Raw genomic sequence first — 19,981 nt, 5'->3', positions numbered from 1 at the left:
CCGAGATAGAGACCGGGTTACTACCTATCCGTCACTACATCTAAGGGATAAGGATCTAATATACGGCGAAGACGATAGAGTACCTAGTATAGTAAACTATCTACGATAAGACAGTACGAATCGCATAGAGATATAGCCGGCCACGTATAGGACCGTACGTAAGGAGGAGTTAGAAGCGGGACGACCTACGGGTTTTTAGGAAAGTATAAGGAACGCCGGAGTGGCTAGCGAGGGAGGAGGAGGAACGAAGAACCCGGGAAAAGAAGGGGAGTAAGGGAAAGTCCTAGAGCCTCGTAGAGTAGGTAGCCGGCTGCCTATAGGAACAGGAATGGAATAGCAACCCGCTAGCGAGAACAGGCCCCCCAGCCCTACGAACCTTCTAGAGACATAACTACCTCCTATACCGCGACCTTATAAGGGCAGAAGCAAGCGTAACAATCCAAATCCGGTCCGAACACATCGGGCTTAGGGCTTACTTATACAGGAGGAACGTCCTAGACATAGACAGCCTAGCGTACGAGTGTGGCTACCCGTCGTAGAACCCGGAACACATGGTCGTACGGTGCCTACAGTAGGTAGAAGGGCGGAGCACGTAGAGAGCGAGAGCAGCTAGACGCGACTACTAGTCGATCGTTACGAACAAGAGCGACGTATAGAGGATAGCACGTTAGGTCCTAAGACAAGGATACCTCACCCACTTTAAACTAGCTAACGAGACGGAGGAGTGGATGGAGAAGAGGAGGGAGACCAAGGGAATGCAGACAAGGTAGTCATCAGGGCAGGCCCATGACACTAGTGCACCCTCTATAAGGAAAGCGGGAAGGCAAACAACGGACAACAGTAGCATAGGAGAGGAGAGGGGTTTTCACCGCGAGCGGTTTCCCCTTCGTAAGGCAGAAGTACGTAGAACAGCTGCATGGGCCAGGAGGCACCACAACAGCTTAATGAACAATATATATATATATATATATACTTATGCCATGCAAAGACTCCTCGCCACATTCCAGCTGATCTCAATTCGTCTCAAAAGCCCACAAGTCCACAATTATACACTCGAGTCCAACATTCCATCAGCCGTTACTGTACCCCCTTGACCAGGTGATCACTTACCTACGTACTGGCCAAGCTACCAGTACCAAAACGCTCAAGTTACTTCTGAGCGCCACTCCTCGAAGTCAACAAGGCCGTCCGTGACGAGGCGTTGATGATATACCATAAGCGACTAGGTGAGGCGGTCGATGAAGCCATCGAAAGCGTATTCGGTATGAGGATGAAGGAGAGAGCTTCTACCAACAAAGAGGGTTTCGATCGATGAAGGGACGTGAGGAGAGGGAGTGGTGGGAGTGGTGATGGAGCAGGCGATTGTCTTGACGCAGGAGGTGAGGATCATGAGGGAGGTCGAGTAGTATACGGAGATCGAGAGCAATGCGCTTTTGTGAAAACTTGATCATCGAGACGATCAGGTTTAGAGAAGTACCACTACCCTCACAGCCGATCACATGCAGTGTGTAGAGATATAGGAATCCTACGACTCCCCCGTCTTCTGCGCATCCGCATCCGCCTCAGGATCGTCTCAATCATCCTGAACACCTCCTTCACCATAGCCTCCTCATCCTCGAGGCCCATTTCCTCCTGGATGCCAGTCATTTCAGACCTCTTCATTACCTCTATCAGCTTCTCCCTCGCCTCGATGAACTTGACCGCCTGTCCTTTAGCAATGATGGCGGAGACGAAAGGCGTCCAGACTCTCAAGCCCAGCGACTCATGCTCGTGACGCTTTGACAAGGCGAAGATAATAGCATCTCTAGTGAGTGCGGTGAGTTGGGTGAATTAGGTCTTCATAGCTTCGTTGCGCATGGCTTTGCTGGTCGCAAGAAGAGAGGTGGAGAAGCTGGTGGTAGTGAGGTCTTCTACGACCGCTTCGTAGATGTTCAGGCGAAGCTCGGGAGGGAGGAGTTCGAGTCTGCCGAGCGGTGTTATCTCTGGTCCCGGATCCTCGCGAGTCTCAGTCTGTACGTGCGGTGCCACTGTGGTCTGTAGATGTCAGCGGAGGTAAGGGTGAGAGCAAGGGTAATGTGACCGACAAGCGATGCCAGATTGCGAGAAGTTGGCGCAAGGCAGATAGAAATGGAGAGAGAGGCGACCTTTATGTACCCGACGAAGTCGCGCTAGCCGTGAATGAGGCTTGCGGTGAGTCAATTGGCTTGCACGTGCGAATCGTGTGGTCAGCGCGGCTTTCCGAATGGGTTCAGTCGTTCAAGGAGGGTAGAAACTGGCCAGCTGTTCTGGTGGCCATGAGACGAGTGCCGGAGTACGACATCACAACCTACAGCGCTCAACTTCAAAGACGCCCATCATGTTCCAACACAGCCCTTCAGCGACTCAGCACATGCCCACCCCATTGAGAGCTAACACTAGCAATACATCCCCGTACATTCCATCTAATGAAACAAATGCTCGGTTACAATCGGACTCGGGAGCCCCCATCGCCGTGCAACCGATGCTAGTCGGCGGCGTGTGTCGCCTTGCCATTTCAATCTTCTCGAGAAAGCGATCCTGCTAAGACGCCCCGAGAGTCTTCTTGATGGCTTCGATCTGCTCCAGTACCGCGGAGCGACTGGTACCGCCTGATGCGCTTCGCATTTCTACGCTCTTTTGGTAGTCGAAAACTTCTAGAACGTCTTTTTCAAATCGAGAGTCGACGCTTTGGAGTTGCTCGAAGGTTAGCGTATCCTGTTGAGGGTGCGTTAGTTGATGCCGGGAGCGCTGTGTCAGTGCTTTGGATAGCAAAGCTGCGGGGGAGTGAGATGCGCGTCGTGCAGTGCTTACCATTGGAACGTTCTCGTTTTCAGAGAGTTGGACTACTTGGCCTATGTAAAGAGGGGTGTTAGTTATGGTCGAGAAACACACGTCGGTGCCTCAGCAGCTGCTGTTCGATGTGGAGATGGCATACCTGAAATGTGATGCGTTTCGCGGAAAGGTACGCCCTTTCGAACGAGGTAGTCTGCAAGGTCGGTGGCGAGCATATCCGGAGACAGGGACTTCTTCATGTTCTCGGGGAAGATTGACAGTGTCGAGAGGACACCCGTGGCAATCTGTACGCTGTCGCCGACAGTCTTGATGTGATCCAGCAGTGGCTCAACAGACTCCTGTAGATCCTTGTTGTACGTCGATGGAATACCCTTGACAGACATCATGAGACCCGTCATGTGTCCAAAAGCACGGCCAGATTTGCCACGGATGAGCTCAAGTGAATCTGGGTTCTTCTTCTGCGGCATGAGCGATGATCCAGTAGAGTATGTGTCTGACAGCTTGACGAAGCCGAACTCGCCAGTGCTGTAAATGATGAGATCTTCTGCCCAGCGGGAGAGATGTGTCATGAGCATAGTTCCCCACTGCATTGTCTCAATGACGAAGTCGCGATCGCCCACTCCAGCCATGGAGTTCATGATCAAGCCGTCGAAGCCAAGTTCCTGCGCGATTGCGTCGCGATCGATGCTGAAAGGGTTGCCTGCTAGGGCGCCGCATCCGAGTGGTGATTTGTTGATTCTCTTGCGTACTTCTCGCAGTCTCTCGAGATCTGAGGCGAAGAAAGAGCCGTAGAGGAGCATCCAGTGGCTCCAGCGGATCGGCTGTGCGCGTTGGAGATGTGTGTAGCCTGGCATGACGTGCTCGATTTCCTTCTCAGCTCGCGCCGCGATGACCTACGAAATAGGGCTGTTAGCTTGGAAAATGGAGCAATTGAAGAGCTGGCGCTTCGTGCATTGCCCATCTCGAGCAAAGCAGAGGTTTCTCAGCCACCGCTCGGCTCCCGATGCCTTCAAAAAGTGCGTACCGTCAAGAATGCGATGAGGTAACTTTCCAGGTTCTCCAGCTGATGCCTCAACCACAACCTCATATCAGTTGCCACCTGGTCGTTCCTGCTTCGGCCAGTATGCAACTTGCCTGCAATGTCCTTGCCAACAATCTCACCCAAGCGCCTCTCATTAGCAGTGTGAATATCCTCATCGACGCCTGGGTGAATGACAAACTTATTCTCGTCCCATTCTCGAAGAACTTCCATGAAACCGCGCTCAATTTCAGAGAATTCGTGCTCTGTCAGCAGTCCTGTTTTCTGGTTCGCGCGTGCAAATGCAATGCTTCCACGAATGTCGTGTGAGTAGAAGGCGCGATCGAAGTAGATGGACTCGTTGTATTGAGTCATGACGGGGTCGGTACCGCCGGTGAAGCGGCCGCCCCAAAGTTTGCCCTGGGCGGGCGCGTCGTGCTGTGCCATGATGCGAGTTGGATGAGGTGTCTATGCTGCTCAAGTTGGTGCGCAGTGTAAAGGATGACTCTCAATGGCAGCAGCAGCCTGACTTTTTGTTGCAACTTGCCAGGGCGGCAGCATTGGGCTTATCGCTGCGGCGGTGTATCTATCGGCTGCGCTATTCGAAGGGACAGAAGGGTCGGCACGGATTTTGACCGGGGTCACCAAACTTCAAGATTCCATAGCAATACACCACCACCACCTTGTTTCTCTATATACAGCAGTCCTATCATGTTCATTGAGTGCTCGTCTGATGCGCCTGAAGTTGTTGTATCTGTTGATCCGGTCAGGCCGTCGTATTCACCACTGTCGCAAGTTGCGCAACCCTCTGAGGTGCCAGCCCGCGTCTCCTCGTCACCACTTCCACTTCCACCAGGTCATTCACCTATCGCCACACCCACTATACAGACACAGCGCCGACTGGACTTCTCGCTGCCGCCTGCGCCTCCGGTCGATACACCCTTTGATACACAGAAAGAGTGGGACGAGCAGTTCTTGGATGAAGAGACAGAATACGAGTCTGAAGAGCAAGAGCAGGATTTGCCAGAGTATCCTCAAACCTATGATCCTGTGGAAGACGCATTGCAACGCGATAGCAGGCGGTGGACAACACAATCAGAGCCTCAATATATCAGTAGCAACATCACCAGTGATAGTACTGAAGACGATTTGAATCGAGGGTGTATGGGGCTGGTCCAGAACATGAGGACTCGTAGCCAGGCTGCTGAGGAGGATGCGCTGGAGTCTCAATTGCAGGCTCAAGAACAGCAGCAGCGACAGACACCTCACACCGGTGGGCACCAGGTATCGAAGAAGGCTAGATCTGCGCCTAAAAAGGGCCTTCCAATATACCCTACACCCGTTGCTAGCAGTGCTAAGAAGGGCGACACCGCTGAGGCTATTCAGCAGGCTGCTCAGCAGGCTCCTCAGCAGCCACCTCAGCAGCCGCGAGTGACGCTCAAGCTCGGCGGAAAGCAGCCGGCGCAACAGCGTAAACGGCCAACACCTTCGACACAAGGAAAGCAGCCACCCACACGGTCAAAAAAAGCCAGGAAGACACAGAATTCATCTAAGCGATTAGGAGAACAGCCTCAAAAAAGAATGGACCAAATCGAGCCAGAAACGCAGTCACAACAGCCGTCGACGAAAGTCGCCGATTTGCAAGCTACTCCGGCTGCTTCGACACCCGTACCGGCTGCACCAATCGCTGCTGTTACGCCTGCGCCGTCTGCTACGCCTACGGCGGCTGCTATTCGAGAGCCTATCCGCGTGAAGACAACACTCACGTTCATGAGCAAGGAGCTACCGGCACCAACGCGTGTATTTAATGGCGACCCCCTCCAGATCCAGCAGCTGTTCGATAGCAATGAGGAGATAGTGCGGAAGTACGCCCAAGCTAAGGGTATGCACTATCATATGCAAGATCGCAGTGGCAAGCTTATAGCGCAACGGCACGGTCAGAAGGAACAGCAAGACGACTTCCCTCTTGATGATATAGACGGCTGGCACGAACACCTCCTTCTACTGCTTCCGGTGTATACGAAGCACACTGTCACTATTCAGATTATAGAGAAGTGGAACAACCAGGCTCTCCACGACTTGCTGTCCTCGCCGCTATTGCTTAGTAACGAGAGCTTCGAGGAGTCCTCACCACCTGCTTCACAGCTTCCGAATAAGAAGAAGAGCACGCAGGCTAACATGGCTATCGTTAACCAGTTTGAGACCATAACGCAGATGCGTAACGACTATTAGAAGCTGCTCACGCTCTACAAGTGTAGCGACCGGCAGTACAACAATAAGAAGCGTGCTAGTACCGGCCATATCGGCTGTCTTGTTGAAGGTGGTAAGCACCACGCCGTGCTCGGTAGACACATACGAGACTGGTACGCCCGAGTGAAGGAAGCCTATAACGACAACAAGCCTGATGCTGCCGCTGTTATTATGTAGCAGCTGCCACTTGATATTGCTAAGCAGGTGAGGGAGATGCATAAGATGGCCTCATTGAAGCAGAATAAGGGCAGCAAGAACAACGAGCCTAATACACCGACACCTGTCGCTGCACTAGTGAATATTACACCGGTGGTTACGGCACCAGTAGCACCAATAGCACCACTTCACATGCCATTCGGTTATGGCGGTTATCCACCCCCTGGCTACGCACCACCTCCACCGTATAGATATGGTGCTTATCCTCCACCTCCGTAGTGGCTATATCAGTAGCAACCGCCGTATCCACCGGTTTAGTAATAGGACCGCTCTTCACCTACACCACCCTCATTAAAGGCTATTCTTAACGATAGAGCGCAAGTTGCAAGCTTCTGTAACTAGTTGCGGCTACGCTACGCTGATATGGGCGCGGCTATCTAACAGGCTAGTATGAAGCTACGAGATAGATACTGGACTCTACGGCTTATAAAGAAGGAGCCTAATAGTGTGTTAGTAGAAGCAATACCACAACTTGGAGTACGCCGTTAAGTTATGAAGGACCTGCCGACATATATTGCTAGCAAAGAGAGTGGTGAGATAAGTGACTGTATGGACGACAGCGACCTCTTTATGTGAAAGTCGCGGAAACTCGGGTCCTGCTGGACGAAATGCGTCCCGTATGCGCTTAGGACGATATCGAAAAACTTTGGGCTTCGCATATCACAACCACAACACATATGAACAAGCGGTTTGCAGGAGGTTGTTGAGCATTGTCGAAATATATAGACGGCGTATGCAGTATATTTTTAATGGTGTTGTAGATGCACCTCACTGTCGCTGCTAGCTAGAGCTGGTTTTTGAGGGCCATACTCGAAGCACAGCTGGCCGCAGCATCGCAGTCGGACCGATACTCGGAAGCAGCCGAGACTAGCGCCGGGGAAAAGTCCTAATGTTGCACCCTTGACAACACACACTCACGCACATTTCTTTGTTATATATACTTTCCTAACTGTCGAATCAGGCCTGTCGGTATATCACCAAAAAAGAATCGCGTCAATCGGTGCAGTGTTTATGATGTTGTTAGGTCGACTGTAAAGTTCCCGGCCAGCCCAGCTTTTGAGCTTCGCCTGCGAAGCTCAGCAGCTCGGGCTAGTAGGATTTTTTACACCAATTGCGACAACAACATAAATACTGCACCGACTGACACGATTCTTTTTGCAGACTCTACCAATGATGCTACTTTGGACATTGGGAAAAAGAAATACATGAAAACACGCGTTGTAGATAGCAACACTATGCAAGCTGTTTTGAGACTTTCCGTAGCGGGCTTATAAGCTTGGCACGGCGACATCCGTCCCAGTCTGGCAGCATTAGGACCAGAAACATCGCAGCAGGAAGGCAGTAACACCACGATAGTGAGGTAGATACACATTGTCCTATGTTATAGAGTAGACTCGTAGCTACATTTTCCGCCCCTATAGACCTTCATAGCAGTTGTGGTTCAATAGCGCTGTCCTCATATCCATTCTTCGGTACATGACAGCTACGAAAGAGGTTCGAGTGATTGATGCCGTGGCTCCAGTGCTCACACGCCTCATTCAAGAACACCTCAAACTTCGACTGCCACCCTTCTTCACCATACACCGGCATCAACTCAGCGTTCATCCTTATCCATCTCTTTAGCAACCGGAAGGTCTTCTCAATAGGGTTATAGTCCGGCGAGTACGGCGGCAAGAACAGTACCCTCACGCTACGCGCGGCGCACAGCTCTTTAATATCGACACGGTCGTGGGTAGCGCAGTTATCCATTACGATGACAGACCGCGCTGCAGGGAATGGCTGACACTACGGCAGCACCGACAGCATTAACCACTCAATGAAGTCCACCTTCTTCACGCTGCCGGGTTTGATCAGAGGGTGTGGTAGGTAGCCGTCGACAGAATAGGCCGGAAGGACGCTGAAGGCCTGGCTATGATGGAGGTGCTGAGGGTCGTAGGCCGGCATACCACGAGGTGACCGTCCACGGCAGCGATAACCTATCTTGTCACTGCAATAGGTCTCATCCACATACACCAACTGACGCTCTGAATAGCAGTGTAACAGGCCTTCGAACATGGCGCGTACGACCGGATCACGCTGCTCAGCAATACGCGATATCGCCTTCCTCGAGAACTCCTCATTTTCCAACACCCGCGCCACTGTCTTCTCATGGACCAATACACCCTATTCGCGGAAGATGAAGTAGGCAAGCTCTTCACACCAATACGTGCTCTTGATCGCTATCAAATCCAACAACCAGTCCCTTATATGCGGCTCAATCAGGCACGGCCGTCCGCCCTTCGAAGGCCACACGGAGCCCGACTTACTCCATCTCTTGACACACACGTAAATGGCAGTGCGTGAGCCTCGGCGATCGTTGAGGAGCAGCTTGGCTACTGCTGGTGAGGTCCAGTCGCTGTCGAGCAAGAATTGGATAAGCTCACGGTCCTGAGTGGTGAGGACCGGCATAACGGTGAGGGCAGTGGATACGCTGATTGCTGCGCTGGATAGCTACACCTCAGAATGGCCTATACAGCAAAAATCAAGGCTTCATTGTGAGGTTGGCGACGGTGAGGTCAAAAAGAGATACTGGGTCTATGAAGATCAAGTTGCTAGCTAATTTGGTGAAGCAGGGTCCAAATCGTCCCGACCCTTATGTCCAAAAGAATAGACTAGCGCTGGATGTAGACTATATGGTTAGATCTTGGCTGGGCTCAGCAACACTGCCAGCCGCTCCCTTCGACATTTCATCATTCACTCACACCCTGCGACAACAGCTTCGTAGCACAGCAACTGCATAATCCACGGTGCCCAGAGCCCTCCACCTGTCGCGAAATAGACGACTACTCGAGATCCTCGGCTTCGATTCTCTACATCATCCCGTCAATGCTCTCACATGTGACACCACCATGGCAACCAACAACAACCTCTACTGGCGCCGCCAAGTCGCCGAAATCTCCTCCAAACCCTGCTGGATCTGCTACAAACCCACCTCATGCTGCCTCGCAACCCCCGACAGCGGAGCCACCGATTTCTTCTACATCTGCCCCGGCCACTTGACAGACTCCAAATTCGCCATCGCCAAAGACGCCATCGACCTCGAAACGAAGAAACGCGATGCCGAAATCGAAGCCGAAATCCAACTTCTCAAAAAGGAATTCGACGAGAAGATGAAGAAGAAGCTGGAGCGTCGGAAGAACAAAGAGGCCGAGAAGGCGGGCGAGAAGCCGGAGAAAGAGGCGAAGAAGGAAGAGGTTGATGATGAAATGGAGAAGAAAGAGCAGGAGGAGAAGCTGAAGGGGTTGGAGAAGAAGAAGGAGCCCGAGAAGGCGAAGATTGAGGGACCGAGGATATTCGAGCTGCATAAGCAGTTCTATACTATGAGGCTGCAGAAGAAGAGCGATGCGGAGCAGGCGAAGAGACGGCAGCAGGTGGTGCGGAGTGGTGGTGGTTTCCCCATCGTGCCGAGGGGTGACCCAGGAGCCGTGGGTTGAGGGACGGCAGGAAATGGCTGAGCCAACATACACATCCCCGCGACCGTGGTCTTTGCCCTGCTATCGATGTGATCCAGCTTGGTTCCAGACAGCATGTTACGAAGACATCAGAACGAGCTACCATCCGGTGTAGCCTCTCTGACGCTGCGCTGCAATTGCCCAACATATCAGAAAGTTCTTATCCGCCACAAGCTCGTGCATGCAATGGCAAATCCTGGAAGGATCACGAACCAGATGGCTCTGCTTGCTTACTCTTGGAACAAACATCACACTCGCCATATATTACCGTGCTGTGGCGCTTTTCTGCTGGTTTTGTCCCAGACTTATCCGCAGCTCCCAGGCATGCAGAACACAACGATTCCACAAAGTAACGCGTTTAACTCTGCAGTCGATTCAGGGCACTTTGAGGATCTCCCACACGAGGTTGTCGAGCTCATTGCTGGACAAGCTGACGGCAGCACGCTCAAAGCTTTACGGCTGGTCAATCGTCTGGTAAAGGCGATCATCCCAAAGCCATTCGCAGTACGTCTATTCGGCAACTTCAACATCCGTACCACACCACAAGATCTGCGCAATGCCTTGCAGTTACAGGGAGACGTTGACTTTACCCAATACGCACGCAAGATTCAGCTTTGGTGGCTCAAAGATTTCAAGAACGAGGACGAGGTTGCTGGGCTGCTCCAAGTACTCCTCAACAAGTCAATTGGCTTGAAGAGCATTTGTATTCGTCTAGACCGATGGCCCAGCGGTTTAAGTATTGAGCAGCGCCGCCACTTCACCTCCACAATACTCCGCGCAATACAGGACGCTTCGCTCCCGACGTTCAGAGAATTCAACATCTGGGGCGGCAAAATCGACATCGGAGCCATACAAGCTTGCATCGAGGTGCACAAGGGAAGTCTCCCACACTTCGAGTACACATGCACCATGGGAGACCATACTGCCTGGGACAAATGCCTTCAGACGATTAGCGAAAGTCGCATTGAGAGCCTTCGCCTGGAAGAAAACGGACATAGTGTACCAGCATATCTTTCAGCAGTAACGGGCCGGGAATCTGCCGGCATACCTCCCGTTAAACTGGTTGAAGTCGTTCGAGCGCCTGGGTCGAACAGGATACAGACTTATCATATCTTCGGTACTTGTGCACATCTGCGTGGCAGAGAGGCGGTCAGAGCAGGGATTGCAGTGATATTGGGAGCCCGCGGCAGGATGACGCAGCAGACGGAGGGATGAGAAGGCTGCAAACAGGTCCTGCGTAACTGCAACTCGATTGTTATGTCTGACAAATGTGACAACTGCTGATCAGCTGTGCAGTTGCTCCTGAGCATTATTGAGTTGAGACATGTCTCATCTCAGTCAAGTACGCATGTATTCTCTACACCCGCTCTCCCAGTTATGTCCCAACCTCCCGTTCACGAAACGTGCCTTGAAGTCTCCCATACCACCGAGCTTTCCCCCTCAGGACGTCTTTAGCCATGCTCGACTCTATGCTGTGACATTGACGACCTTCAACGCTCTTGCTGGCATGCAACACCCGCTGTTACGAGTCGTCCTTCGACGGTCATCTCATCTACATCCATGAGGCTGATCCTACCGCGACAGTGATCTTTGTACAGGAGTACTACGATGCTGGATGCTGACGGATATCTCCCGCGATGCTTATGCTGGAACATACAAGACACTACAATGCATTTGTTCGAATCTCCTTTGTTCACTCAGCAGCTCATTTGCCTTACGAAATATATTCACATCACGATGAATGGTATAGACACACTTGGAGGTGTTATGTGTTGGGCAGTCTGCTTATATCGAGATGCAGCCTGGACCTCTCTTGACTTCCTGTCTGTCCAGGTCTGTCAGCTTCGCCAGTCTTCGCACCAACATATTGACTTATACCGCCACCGGAAATCAAGTCAGTAACACCGATACAACTCTCCGACATCCATCGCATATTCAGGATGGAACCAACCACCCCCATCAAGAAGGGCAGCCTGTCAACGAACAACAAGACCCCACAATTACCGCCAGCACCACGCAAGCCAGCGCCAACTGGTCGTCTGACGCACGTCTCGACATCCATCAAGATGAAAGTTCCAAACCCAATCACACCGATCAGGAACAGCGACGAGCCAGACGAAACTTTCGACAAGCCTCCCCCGGCTGCTCGTAAGCCAGCGCCATCTGCACGCTTATACAACGCAGCCCTCAAGTCCGTCACCGAGCGAATCCTCAAAGACTTCGGACATCGTGTCACTCTCGACGCTCTGAAGCGATGGTCCAGTCTTCTCGACTGCAAGGACGTGGCGAAGGGCGTAGAGGCAGTGACCTTCACCGTTCCTAAGATTGCAGACAACGAGCGAGAGCAGTACTACGATACTTTCACGAAGATCTTCGTCAAGATGCCGAACCTACGCGACATCAAGATCCGTGGTTCCCAGAAGATTGCTGAGACTGTGGACATTGGTGTCGACCATGAAGTCCTGGCTTTCTTCTTCAACGCTCAGAAGAACAGCCTCTGCTTCGTCGACCTCGACGACGTCCTGTGCTGCAACGGTCCCTGGAGCATGATCCTGCCAAGCCTCCAACGTACTTCCCTCTCTATGGCCCATTTCACCAACCTCCGCGCTTCCCCGAACCCGAAGTACTGCATGTTCTGGGGGAAGGAGCGCCAGACTCACTCCGTCTGGAACGCCGCGACCAAAGGGTTGGAGTATGTTGTCGTGGAAAGAAGCCAGGCGGCCATGACGGGTAAGGAAGCAGTCAAAGCCGGCATTGAGCTGATGCTGGAGGGAAGCCGATGGGTCAAGGTGGACTGAGCATGAGAGGTCGCTGCTCGTTGCGAATGTGGTGGCACAGATCGGCTTTGGAAAAGGGGTCTGGGAGTTTGAGTATTGGCCTTTAATACGCACACTTGGAGCGATCCGACATGGCATGGAGACAGGAAGTTCGACATTTTGGGACATGGATTTTGGCTACGCACAGAATGGATTACGCAGGCGTTAGGTGTACATTATCGGGTCCGCATGTGTTTTGCTCTTCAAATAGACTGGAACTAGTCCTCAACTTTACATACTTGCTCTCACTGATGAAGCCCATGTCTCCTCATGCGTTCGTCTTCTCTCTGTAGCCGTCAATCATATTGCATGTAAGCTGCATCTTTGCAATATCACTCCGAATTACAGAATCTACCAACATCAATGTTCGAATGTGCCCGAGCACTGTCCTACGTTAAGATCAGAGCGAAGCGTCATGTGCAACAAGGTCAGTACCGGAGAGGCAACGAAACGTCTATGGTGCACTGTTATAGCAACGTCAAGTAGTATCATCACTGCTCGAACATTAGCGTTAGAGCAGAGCGCCGTGACATGCGCAGAAGAAAAGGTGAAGCATCGGCCAATAAAATCAGATTGCAGTCTAGTTACGAAGCAACACAACCCTAGCCCATAGTGTACAAACACACCCATCCCATAGTATACAAGGACCGTCCATTAGCTACTCGCCCAGAGTCCCCACGCCCGAGAACGTCCCATTCCCTACCCTAATGTCAACCCAAGCTCTACCTGACTACCCATCAATATCCACAAGCCGATACTCACACAGCGCCTCAATCCCCGGCGCAATAGCCTTCTTCCCCTCAAGCCTTGCATCCACCCGCTCAGTAATGTAATACTCAACCGCGGCAACGGTCGTACACTTCTTCGGATCCTCACGACTAAAGACCTGGATCTTGCGATCAGGGTTCCGAACAGCACGCACAACCCGACGCTGGCTCCAGAAAACGTACAGATTATAGCGCGGGGCGTCGAGGAGGCGGTTGAAGTGCACGTCCGTGAGACGTGGTGCGTCGCGAAGGGCTGGGAGGAGGTCGCGCCATGGGATGTTGCAGGTCATGACCATGGTGATGTCGAGGGATTGGAGGCTGCTGTGGTGTTGTTTGAGGAGGTTGGCGATGGATGAGGAATTCAGGGTTGTGGTTTGGATTTTGATCGAGGTGAGGGTGTAGTTCTGCTGTGAGAGGGCGTGCAAGAAGTTTTCCATCTGGTCCTCGACACTGGGTTTGTCGTGGTAAGCTTTTGATTGGCCTCCGGAGAGCTTGATGCCACAGATGTTGGGGAGCTTGGCGAGGACCTCTGTGGAGAGGCGACAGAGTTCTTGTGTGTCAACCTCTCTCGGAGTACGGAACTCGAGGTTCAGGATTCTGACGCTGTTAGCTATGCTTCTACAGTCGAAGATCTCGGATGAGTTGCGAAGGTCCTGGATTGTGATTGGTCGGTCGAACTCCTTGAAGTTTTCATCGGTGAAGGCGTTGAATGTACCCTCCTGGATTGCTCTGTTGGAGAGACGTAGAGCCTTCACGTCACTCTTCGGGAGGTAGTGTGCGATCCTTCCGAGGATCTCTGCGGGCATCGCATCGAGCTTGGTGTTTGGCTTGGCAGTCATGGTGCCTGTTGGTGGGATGATTGAGCGTTTCGAGTGTGCGTTCTTGGCGCAGGTGGTGGTTGACGATGGTAGTAAATGTGATGTGATTCCGATGGTGAGATCAGGTGTGCTTTGCGTCAATCTGGGCCAGAGAAAGACCTGGATGGGGTATCTTCGTTTATATAGGCGTTACAACACCAAACACGGTGAAGCGCATTGTCATAATAAACAACGAGCCGAGCACAATGGCATTCTTGGCTTGAAAGCCACAGAACAAAGGAAGCACAATGGAGTGCCACCGACCATAGTGAATCGTGGGAGGAAGGCAGGTCCACTACATGTACGGACCCGTTGCGTCAGGTGCGCAAGGCATGTATGCAAAGCGCCTGGAAACGCAACAGGCCAAACTGTTCTGCGCAGTGCAGGCGCAGCGGGCCCATCGTCGGCACCCAACAGTACACCTGTGATTGCAACCTTGAGCTGCATCGCAGGAGCCGGGGACATGGGCCATTTGCTTCGCATCTTGTCTGCCGTAGGATGGGGCCAGCATTTGGCTCTGGCACCGAGATAGCTTTTGCCGTAGATGGTCCGTAGTATTGTGCGAACGCCGGTACAAGGAGCAGGGTGTCTCGCAGCATATCACGTCAAGGAAGCGTTCATTTCTGTTCATCTGCATTGAGTCGTGCGGAAGATCGCGTGGTCCTCGTAGTGGTAGCTGGCTGATTATCAGCAGTGTCAAGCTTTGACCTCTTGACAGCGGGCGCGACAGCCTTCTCCTTTGCGGGCTTGGTGGTCTTGAGTGCTCTTTCATCATGACTTGCAGCTTTCCGCTTCGTGTCGCTCTGCGTTGTCGATGCTTGAGCCTCATCCTTGGACAGCTTCACGCCAGCAGCTCGCTTGCCTAGGACATACGCAACCTTCTCTGCCTCGACAGCTTTGACTTCAAGTCGCTGTCGCAGTTCCTGAACCTTTCCAAACAGCTCCAGGTACTCCTTCGGCGTATACTTGATAGGTCGATCCCATCCTTTGCCTTTGCCGGCATCGCAGAATGCCCAGCGGAAGAGTTCGTCAGAGAAGAAGGGTGCGTGATCCGGATCGTAGACGCTCAACAGTAAGCTGGCGGTCGCTGGGCCAATGCCTTTCAGCTTTGTCAGTTCGGCCAGAGCCGGCTTGGCATTGCTCTTCGGATCCTTTGAGAATGTTTCGAAGGCGGTGGCAGTGACCTGTGCAATGGTGTCTTCGTCATTTTGGTTCACGAGAGCTTTCAAAGTTGGTCTGAAAGTGGCGTGTGATAGCTTCCAGTCGACTAGCGTAACGACTTCTGCTTTGGTCAGTGTAGATGGATCATCCGTGGTGGTCTCCAGTCCAGTTGGTACAGTGTCATATCGGGCTTTGTCGAGGTCGCTGAGCTTTGACGGTACGATGCCGGCATAGCTGTCCAATATAACGTGGAAGTCCTCCAGCGTGATGTTGGTGAAAGAGTACTTGTCGTGCATGGTGGTTGAGCATGCAATGTTGGCGGAAAGCACGGTATGAGGTGTGAGAAGAAGTGCCCAATGAAACGCACTCGTTACCTGTGCGGTGATGATACGTGATGGATGGCAATCCGATGATATATTGATGAAATATTGATGTCGGTTGATGGTAGAATCAATGTTGATGTCCAAGGGGAGGTCGACGCGAACAAGCGCGAGATTAGTTCTAGAACTCGACTAACGAGACGCGATCCCTGTCGGTTTCCTTCAGGCTTCAGCTCTCCACCCGCCATGGCCGTCTCTCCGAACTCCATCTCCGAACATGTCAGCCTGAACTTCATTCACTTCCACAGGCAGCAGATCCATTATTAGCCTGGCCGGTGAGAGGTCATGATCGCCGACACGTCATTGCTCCTGCCACCGTTTACCCTTTACCGCCGATGCACCACCAGCACGACTTCACATGCACATTCACTGGACTTGACCATGCTAGCCGCGCCCCGGGCGAAATAAGACATTGAACCCGACCTGTGCGCACCACCAAACTCTCCTGCCCAGCCCACCCCGATGCAGCCAACCACAACAGCTCCAATGCAACCTTACCAGCTTATTCGCGACCCTCCTGCCTCGACATCATCTACATCCACCTCCACATCCCCTCCGTCTGGTTCCGCGCGAGAGAAGAGTCTGCTCAGCTACGAGGCATCGTCACGACATCCTCAAGCCACAGGCGATCATGTCATGTCAAACGGGTACACCACCACCACGAAGAAGAGAAAGCGGGCGGAACCTTCTATGCGATTCCCCACAATCTTGCAACCGCAGAAGAAAGTAAAGCAGCCATCAGGAGACGACATACGGTCATATAAGGACAGTCCATCAAACGCATCAACTGCGTCTTCCTCTACTCCCTGGGAGTCACCCAACAATGGGAACCTGGAGGATATCGAGAACCAGACCTATCACTTGGCAAATGCTCTTCGGAATGCCTGCGATGAGATAAGGGCCCTCAAGGCCGACCTCGTCCAGTCCTCATCGAAGGCCGTCAATGATGAAAGAGTAGTCCGTCAGCAAATGCTCTTCGACTTCATGCTCAAGCAAGATCAGATCAGGAAGGAGTGTGAGAGAACATCAGCTCGACATATCAGAGTGGCAGCAGCCATGAGGTCCGAAATGGAAAAGAAGGTGCACGTTGTCGAGGAGCTGAAACGAGTGGTTGAGATAGAGAGAAGGCAGGACAGGGAAGCCCGGGAGAAGCTGCATCAGCAGTGCACCGCCGAGCGGAACAAGTACTTGAATGCTCTTTCCACCAGCAATCTCTATCAAACCAGTCTGGAGCATTGTCAACAGCTGCTCAAGACTGCCGAAGAAGACCTGGCCGAGTTGCAGCGCATACACAATGAAGAGAAGATACTCAAACAGAAAGCGACCAGAGGTCTTCCGCCGGCGTACGGCAGTCTCGACGACGTGGAAGCCATGCCGCCTTGGGGTAGGCACGAAGACGGTGGCTCACTCGACATGGCACAGATCAAGCATACCATCCGGGAACGCTTCACGAGAGACCTTCACAACGCTCAAGCACTGGCCAACACTTATCGCGAAAGCCAAGATAGGTTCCTCAAGGTCTCTGCCGGCGTGGAGCTGTTTCGACTCTGCTCTCTGGCGCTGCAAGAGGCGTGCGTCAGTCTTCGCGAGGTCCTGGACAATGCGGATGATGTGGACATCTCGCCGCGCAGCAAGAAGAGGCAGAAACGACGCCAAGGCCGAAGCTCTGACGGACAACGCCAAGAACCCATCTCCCGCCGTGTGTACATCGCGGACCGCGTAGCGAAGCTTGTACTGGATCTCAACTGGCGGCTCATCGCCGTATTCGACCTCCGCCCCCAAGACATCAGGGTGACTCTGGAGTCCAAGACAGAGATTGGTCTTTACTGGCGGACAGTCGACGATGTATTCCTTGAAGCTGTGAAAGCTACCTTCCATGCCATCTCGCAGGATGAAGGAAGTGACGAGAACAATGAACCTTCACGTCCATCAGCCGAGATGTGCCCACGGTGCAAGAGCAACGAATGCCCTGGCCACTGCGTACGTGTGACAGAACTGCAGTACTTCTTGACTCTCCTGAAGAACGTGTCTAAGAAGCTCGATCACATCACGACTAATTCAGAACTACGCGGAACCTACTTTGTAGAATCATACGAATGGTTGACGGAGAGTGTAGAAACAGAACGTAGACTGGCTGCCAACTCAACAATCCCAAGATTCCCATCGCCATGTCCACACGTTTCCCATCTTGCTGGTCATGGTACTGGCGGCAGTCTGGCGGACGCAGCATTGATGGCACGACTCAACGAAGGACCCCCACCAGACGATGACACTGCCACAGTGCCAGACGAGAACATCGAAGCTCTTGCCGAGCAGGCTGCGCAACTCGAACAGGAAAGGTACGTCAGACGAGCTGAGGCCCGAGTAGCTACACAGCACGAACTCGACATCATACAACGAGCTCATGATCGAGCCTTTGCGAATGACCCTGTGTTGCAAGAGTTCTTCAGCGGCCCCTCAGGTAGGCGAGCTTTAGCTCCCGAGGATGAGCCTCGATGGCGCGAAGTGGGTCGCGATGAGAGCGGCGGCACGCGAACACTGCGCAGGACCGATGGAGGCCATTCAGAGTTGAGGCTGGAGAGGGTCCCACCTTCGCAGCCAATGGCTCCCGTTGGTCGTCATGTCTTGCAGAGGGAAGATAGTGTTGACAGTGGCGCGTATGAGCGGATGCGAGAGATTCGAGCGGCTAGGGCCGAGGAGCACCGTGCGATATTGGCGGCGCGGTATGCGACTGGTGGTGATGTGTACGGCAGAGGTTAAGGCAGGAGGTGACTGCGTGAGCAAAAGTTCGGAGCAAGTGGTATAGCTGACACTTTATGACTATTCAACATGACATCAATGGAAGGGGTTCAAACAAGTCCAATGCTGACCAGAATTGCCATCTTGTTCCTTGGCCGATTCGACTCGGTTCCGTTCCGACTCCTTCGCTCCTGCGGCCGCGTAGAACGATCGATATGAGCATACCTGTGCCGACCAAGCCACGAAGGCTTCTTCTGGTGAATCGCAGGAGCAGTATTGGTCCCCTGACCTCGTATTGCTAACAACACGCCCGCTATTGCTGCTCTATGCACGACCGATAGCCACGTACTGCACATGGGAGTAGTGATGGGACCGCACCTTGGTCTCGACATAACTGATGGTACTTATGGGAGGACGTGGATGTGTGTGATTCACATCACTACATGGAACTCTTTCTAGAGTCGCGTGGAGCGATCAGCTTCGGAACATCGTACCTACGACAGACCGATGAGTTAACATCACCCCATCACTGGCGCCACATTCTGCAAGCAGCAGCTTCGAGCTCAGACTTCCCCTTGCTCGGCGGATTCCATGAGATGATTACGGTAGCAACGCTGTTCGACAGGGCTTTTCTCGAGAACTATTGAGCTCATGGCGCCCACTGCAGCTCATATACCAGGCCTGATCCGTTCCGATCTGTCAGGAGCCGATCGCGTTCGACCTCATGGGAAGCTGATGGATTGCTTGGCCGTACAGGGAAGCTATCGACCTATATGTTTGGTGAGATTGGAACTACCGGCCTGAACCGCCAAGGCCGAATGCGCGTCTACCTGCAGGAGTATGGCGAAGGTTGGCATCATAAAAGGGACGTTCAACTGGCACAGTATCATAAACCTCGAGGGCTTGACCGGGGATGACTAGGCAGGAACAACTGGCTTACATTGCATCGAGTGCATGAAGCAGCGGGTGGGGACACACGCCGCTTTTGAAAATTGGACCAGCCAGCTTACGCCTCCTGCAGCGACATGGACGGCTTGAATGCATATAGCTCTACAAAGTCTAGCTCTGCAGGACAGTGAGTATCCTGCGGGAAGATGCGTGTGTTTGTGCGAGATCATGTGACTTTTCGCCCTCGTCGGAAAGCTTCACGATTGGGTACAAGAACATCGCGACTCCCAGGACTACACTTAGCCGTGTCGGTCCCCATGCACCTACGAAGCGGGTATTAAAAGGTGTTCGTAGCGGAAGCTAGCCTTAGGATATTCGTAGATAGTCGTAATGAGTCGAGTATAATAGTCGAGGTTGTAGTAGTTAAGAGTAGTAGACTTGCTTTGTTGCTTGTCCTATCTAGAGGGCTTATTCTACTCTTATTTATATTCGATTATAGACTCCTAGAACCTTCTATACTATGTAATCTATTACGTAGTATATCTATAATAAGAAGCGGATTTGTGTTACGGGCAGCCCGCGACCCC

General features: G+C 52.6%; 9 protein-coding genes across 9 annotated transcripts; 6 read left to right on the top strand and 3 right to left on the bottom strand.

The window, feature by feature from the left end:
* Positions 1-2,559: 2,559 nt before the first annotated feature.
* Positions 2,560-4,276, bottom strand: CLAFUR5_13440 (putative argininosuccinate lyase; the record flags this gene model as incomplete). The annotated part of the gene is made up of 4 exons (XM_047912588.1): positions 2,560-2,733; positions 2,830-2,870; positions 2,954-3,704; positions 3,836-4,276. The coding sequence occupies 4 exons, from the start codon at positions 4,274-4,276 to the stop codon at positions 2,560-2,562; spliced, it is 1,407 nt and encodes a 468-aa protein (XP_047768739.1).
* A 264-nt stretch (positions 4,277-4,540) lies between these two features.
* Positions 4,541-6,061, top strand: CLAFUR5_13439 (uncharacterized protein; the record flags this gene model as incomplete). Its single annotated transcript, XM_047912587.1, has 1 exon — positions 4,541-6,061. The coding sequence occupies one exon, from the start codon at positions 4,541-4,543 to the stop codon at positions 6,059-6,061; it is 1,521 nt and encodes a 506-aa protein (XP_047768991.1).
* A 240-nt stretch (positions 6,062-6,301) lies between these two features.
* Positions 6,302-6,514, top strand: CLAFUR5_13438 (uncharacterized protein; the record flags this gene model as incomplete). Its single annotated transcript, XM_047912586.1, has 1 exon — positions 6,302-6,514. The coding sequence occupies one exon, from the start codon at positions 6,302-6,304 to the stop codon at positions 6,512-6,514; it is 213 nt and encodes a 70-aa protein (XP_047768992.1).
* A 2,669-nt stretch (positions 6,515-9,183) lies between these two features.
* On the top strand, positions 9,184-9,768 carry CLAFUR5_13437 (UPF0589 protein; the record flags this gene model as incomplete). The annotated part of the gene is made up of 1 exon (XM_047912585.1): positions 9,184-9,768. The coding sequence occupies one exon, from the start codon at positions 9,184-9,186 to the stop codon at positions 9,766-9,768; it is 585 nt and encodes a 194-aa protein (XP_047769007.1).
* A 342-nt stretch (positions 9,769-10,110) lies between these two features.
* CLAFUR5_13436 (uncharacterized protein) lies at positions 10,111-11,001 on the top strand (the record flags this gene model as incomplete). Its single annotated transcript, XM_047912584.1, has 1 exon — positions 10,111-11,001. One exon carries the CDS (start codon positions 10,111-10,113, stop codon positions 10,999-11,001), a length of 891 nt encoding a protein of 296 aa, XP_047769008.1.
* A 725-nt stretch (positions 11,002-11,726) lies between these two features.
* CLAFUR5_13435 (uncharacterized protein) lies at positions 11,727-12,584 on the top strand (the record flags this gene model as incomplete). The annotated part of the gene is made up of 1 exon (XM_047912583.1): positions 11,727-12,584. The coding sequence occupies one exon, from the start codon at positions 11,727-11,729 to the stop codon at positions 12,582-12,584; it is 858 nt and encodes a 285-aa protein (XP_047768993.1).
* Positions 12,585-13,332: 748 nt separating this feature from the next.
* Positions 13,333-14,208, bottom strand: CLAFUR5_13434 (uncharacterized protein; the record flags this gene model as incomplete). Its single annotated transcript, XM_047912582.1, has 1 exon — positions 13,333-14,208. The coding sequence occupies one exon, from the start codon at positions 14,206-14,208 to the stop codon at positions 13,333-13,335; it is 876 nt and encodes a 291-aa protein (XP_047768811.1).
* A 635-nt stretch (positions 14,209-14,843) lies between these two features.
* On the bottom strand, positions 14,844-15,683 carry CLAFUR5_13433 (uncharacterized protein; the record flags this gene model as incomplete). The annotated part of the gene is made up of 1 exon (XM_047912581.1): positions 14,844-15,683. One exon carries the CDS (start codon positions 15,681-15,683, stop codon positions 14,844-14,846), a length of 840 nt encoding a protein of 279 aa, XP_047769009.1.
* A 546-nt stretch (positions 15,684-16,229) lies between these two features.
* Positions 16,230-18,527, top strand: CLAFUR5_13432 (uncharacterized protein; the record flags this gene model as incomplete). Its single annotated transcript, XM_047912580.1, has 1 exon — positions 16,230-18,527. The coding sequence occupies one exon, from the start codon at positions 16,230-16,232 to the stop codon at positions 18,525-18,527; it is 2,298 nt and encodes a 765-aa protein (XP_047769010.1).
* Between the last annotated feature and the right edge of the window lie 1,454 nt (positions 18,528-19,981).

Source organism: Fulvia fulva, chromosome 12 (genome assembly GCF_020509005.1).
Source record: "Fulvia fulva chromosome 12, complete sequence".
Lineage (NCBI taxonomy): Eukaryota > Fungi > Ascomycota > Dothideomycetes > Mycosphaerellales > Mycosphaerellaceae > Fulvia > Fulvia fulva.
The sequence above is the reverse complement of the archived record's forward strand: the minus strand, read 5'-3'. Positions and strand labels throughout refer to the sequence as shown.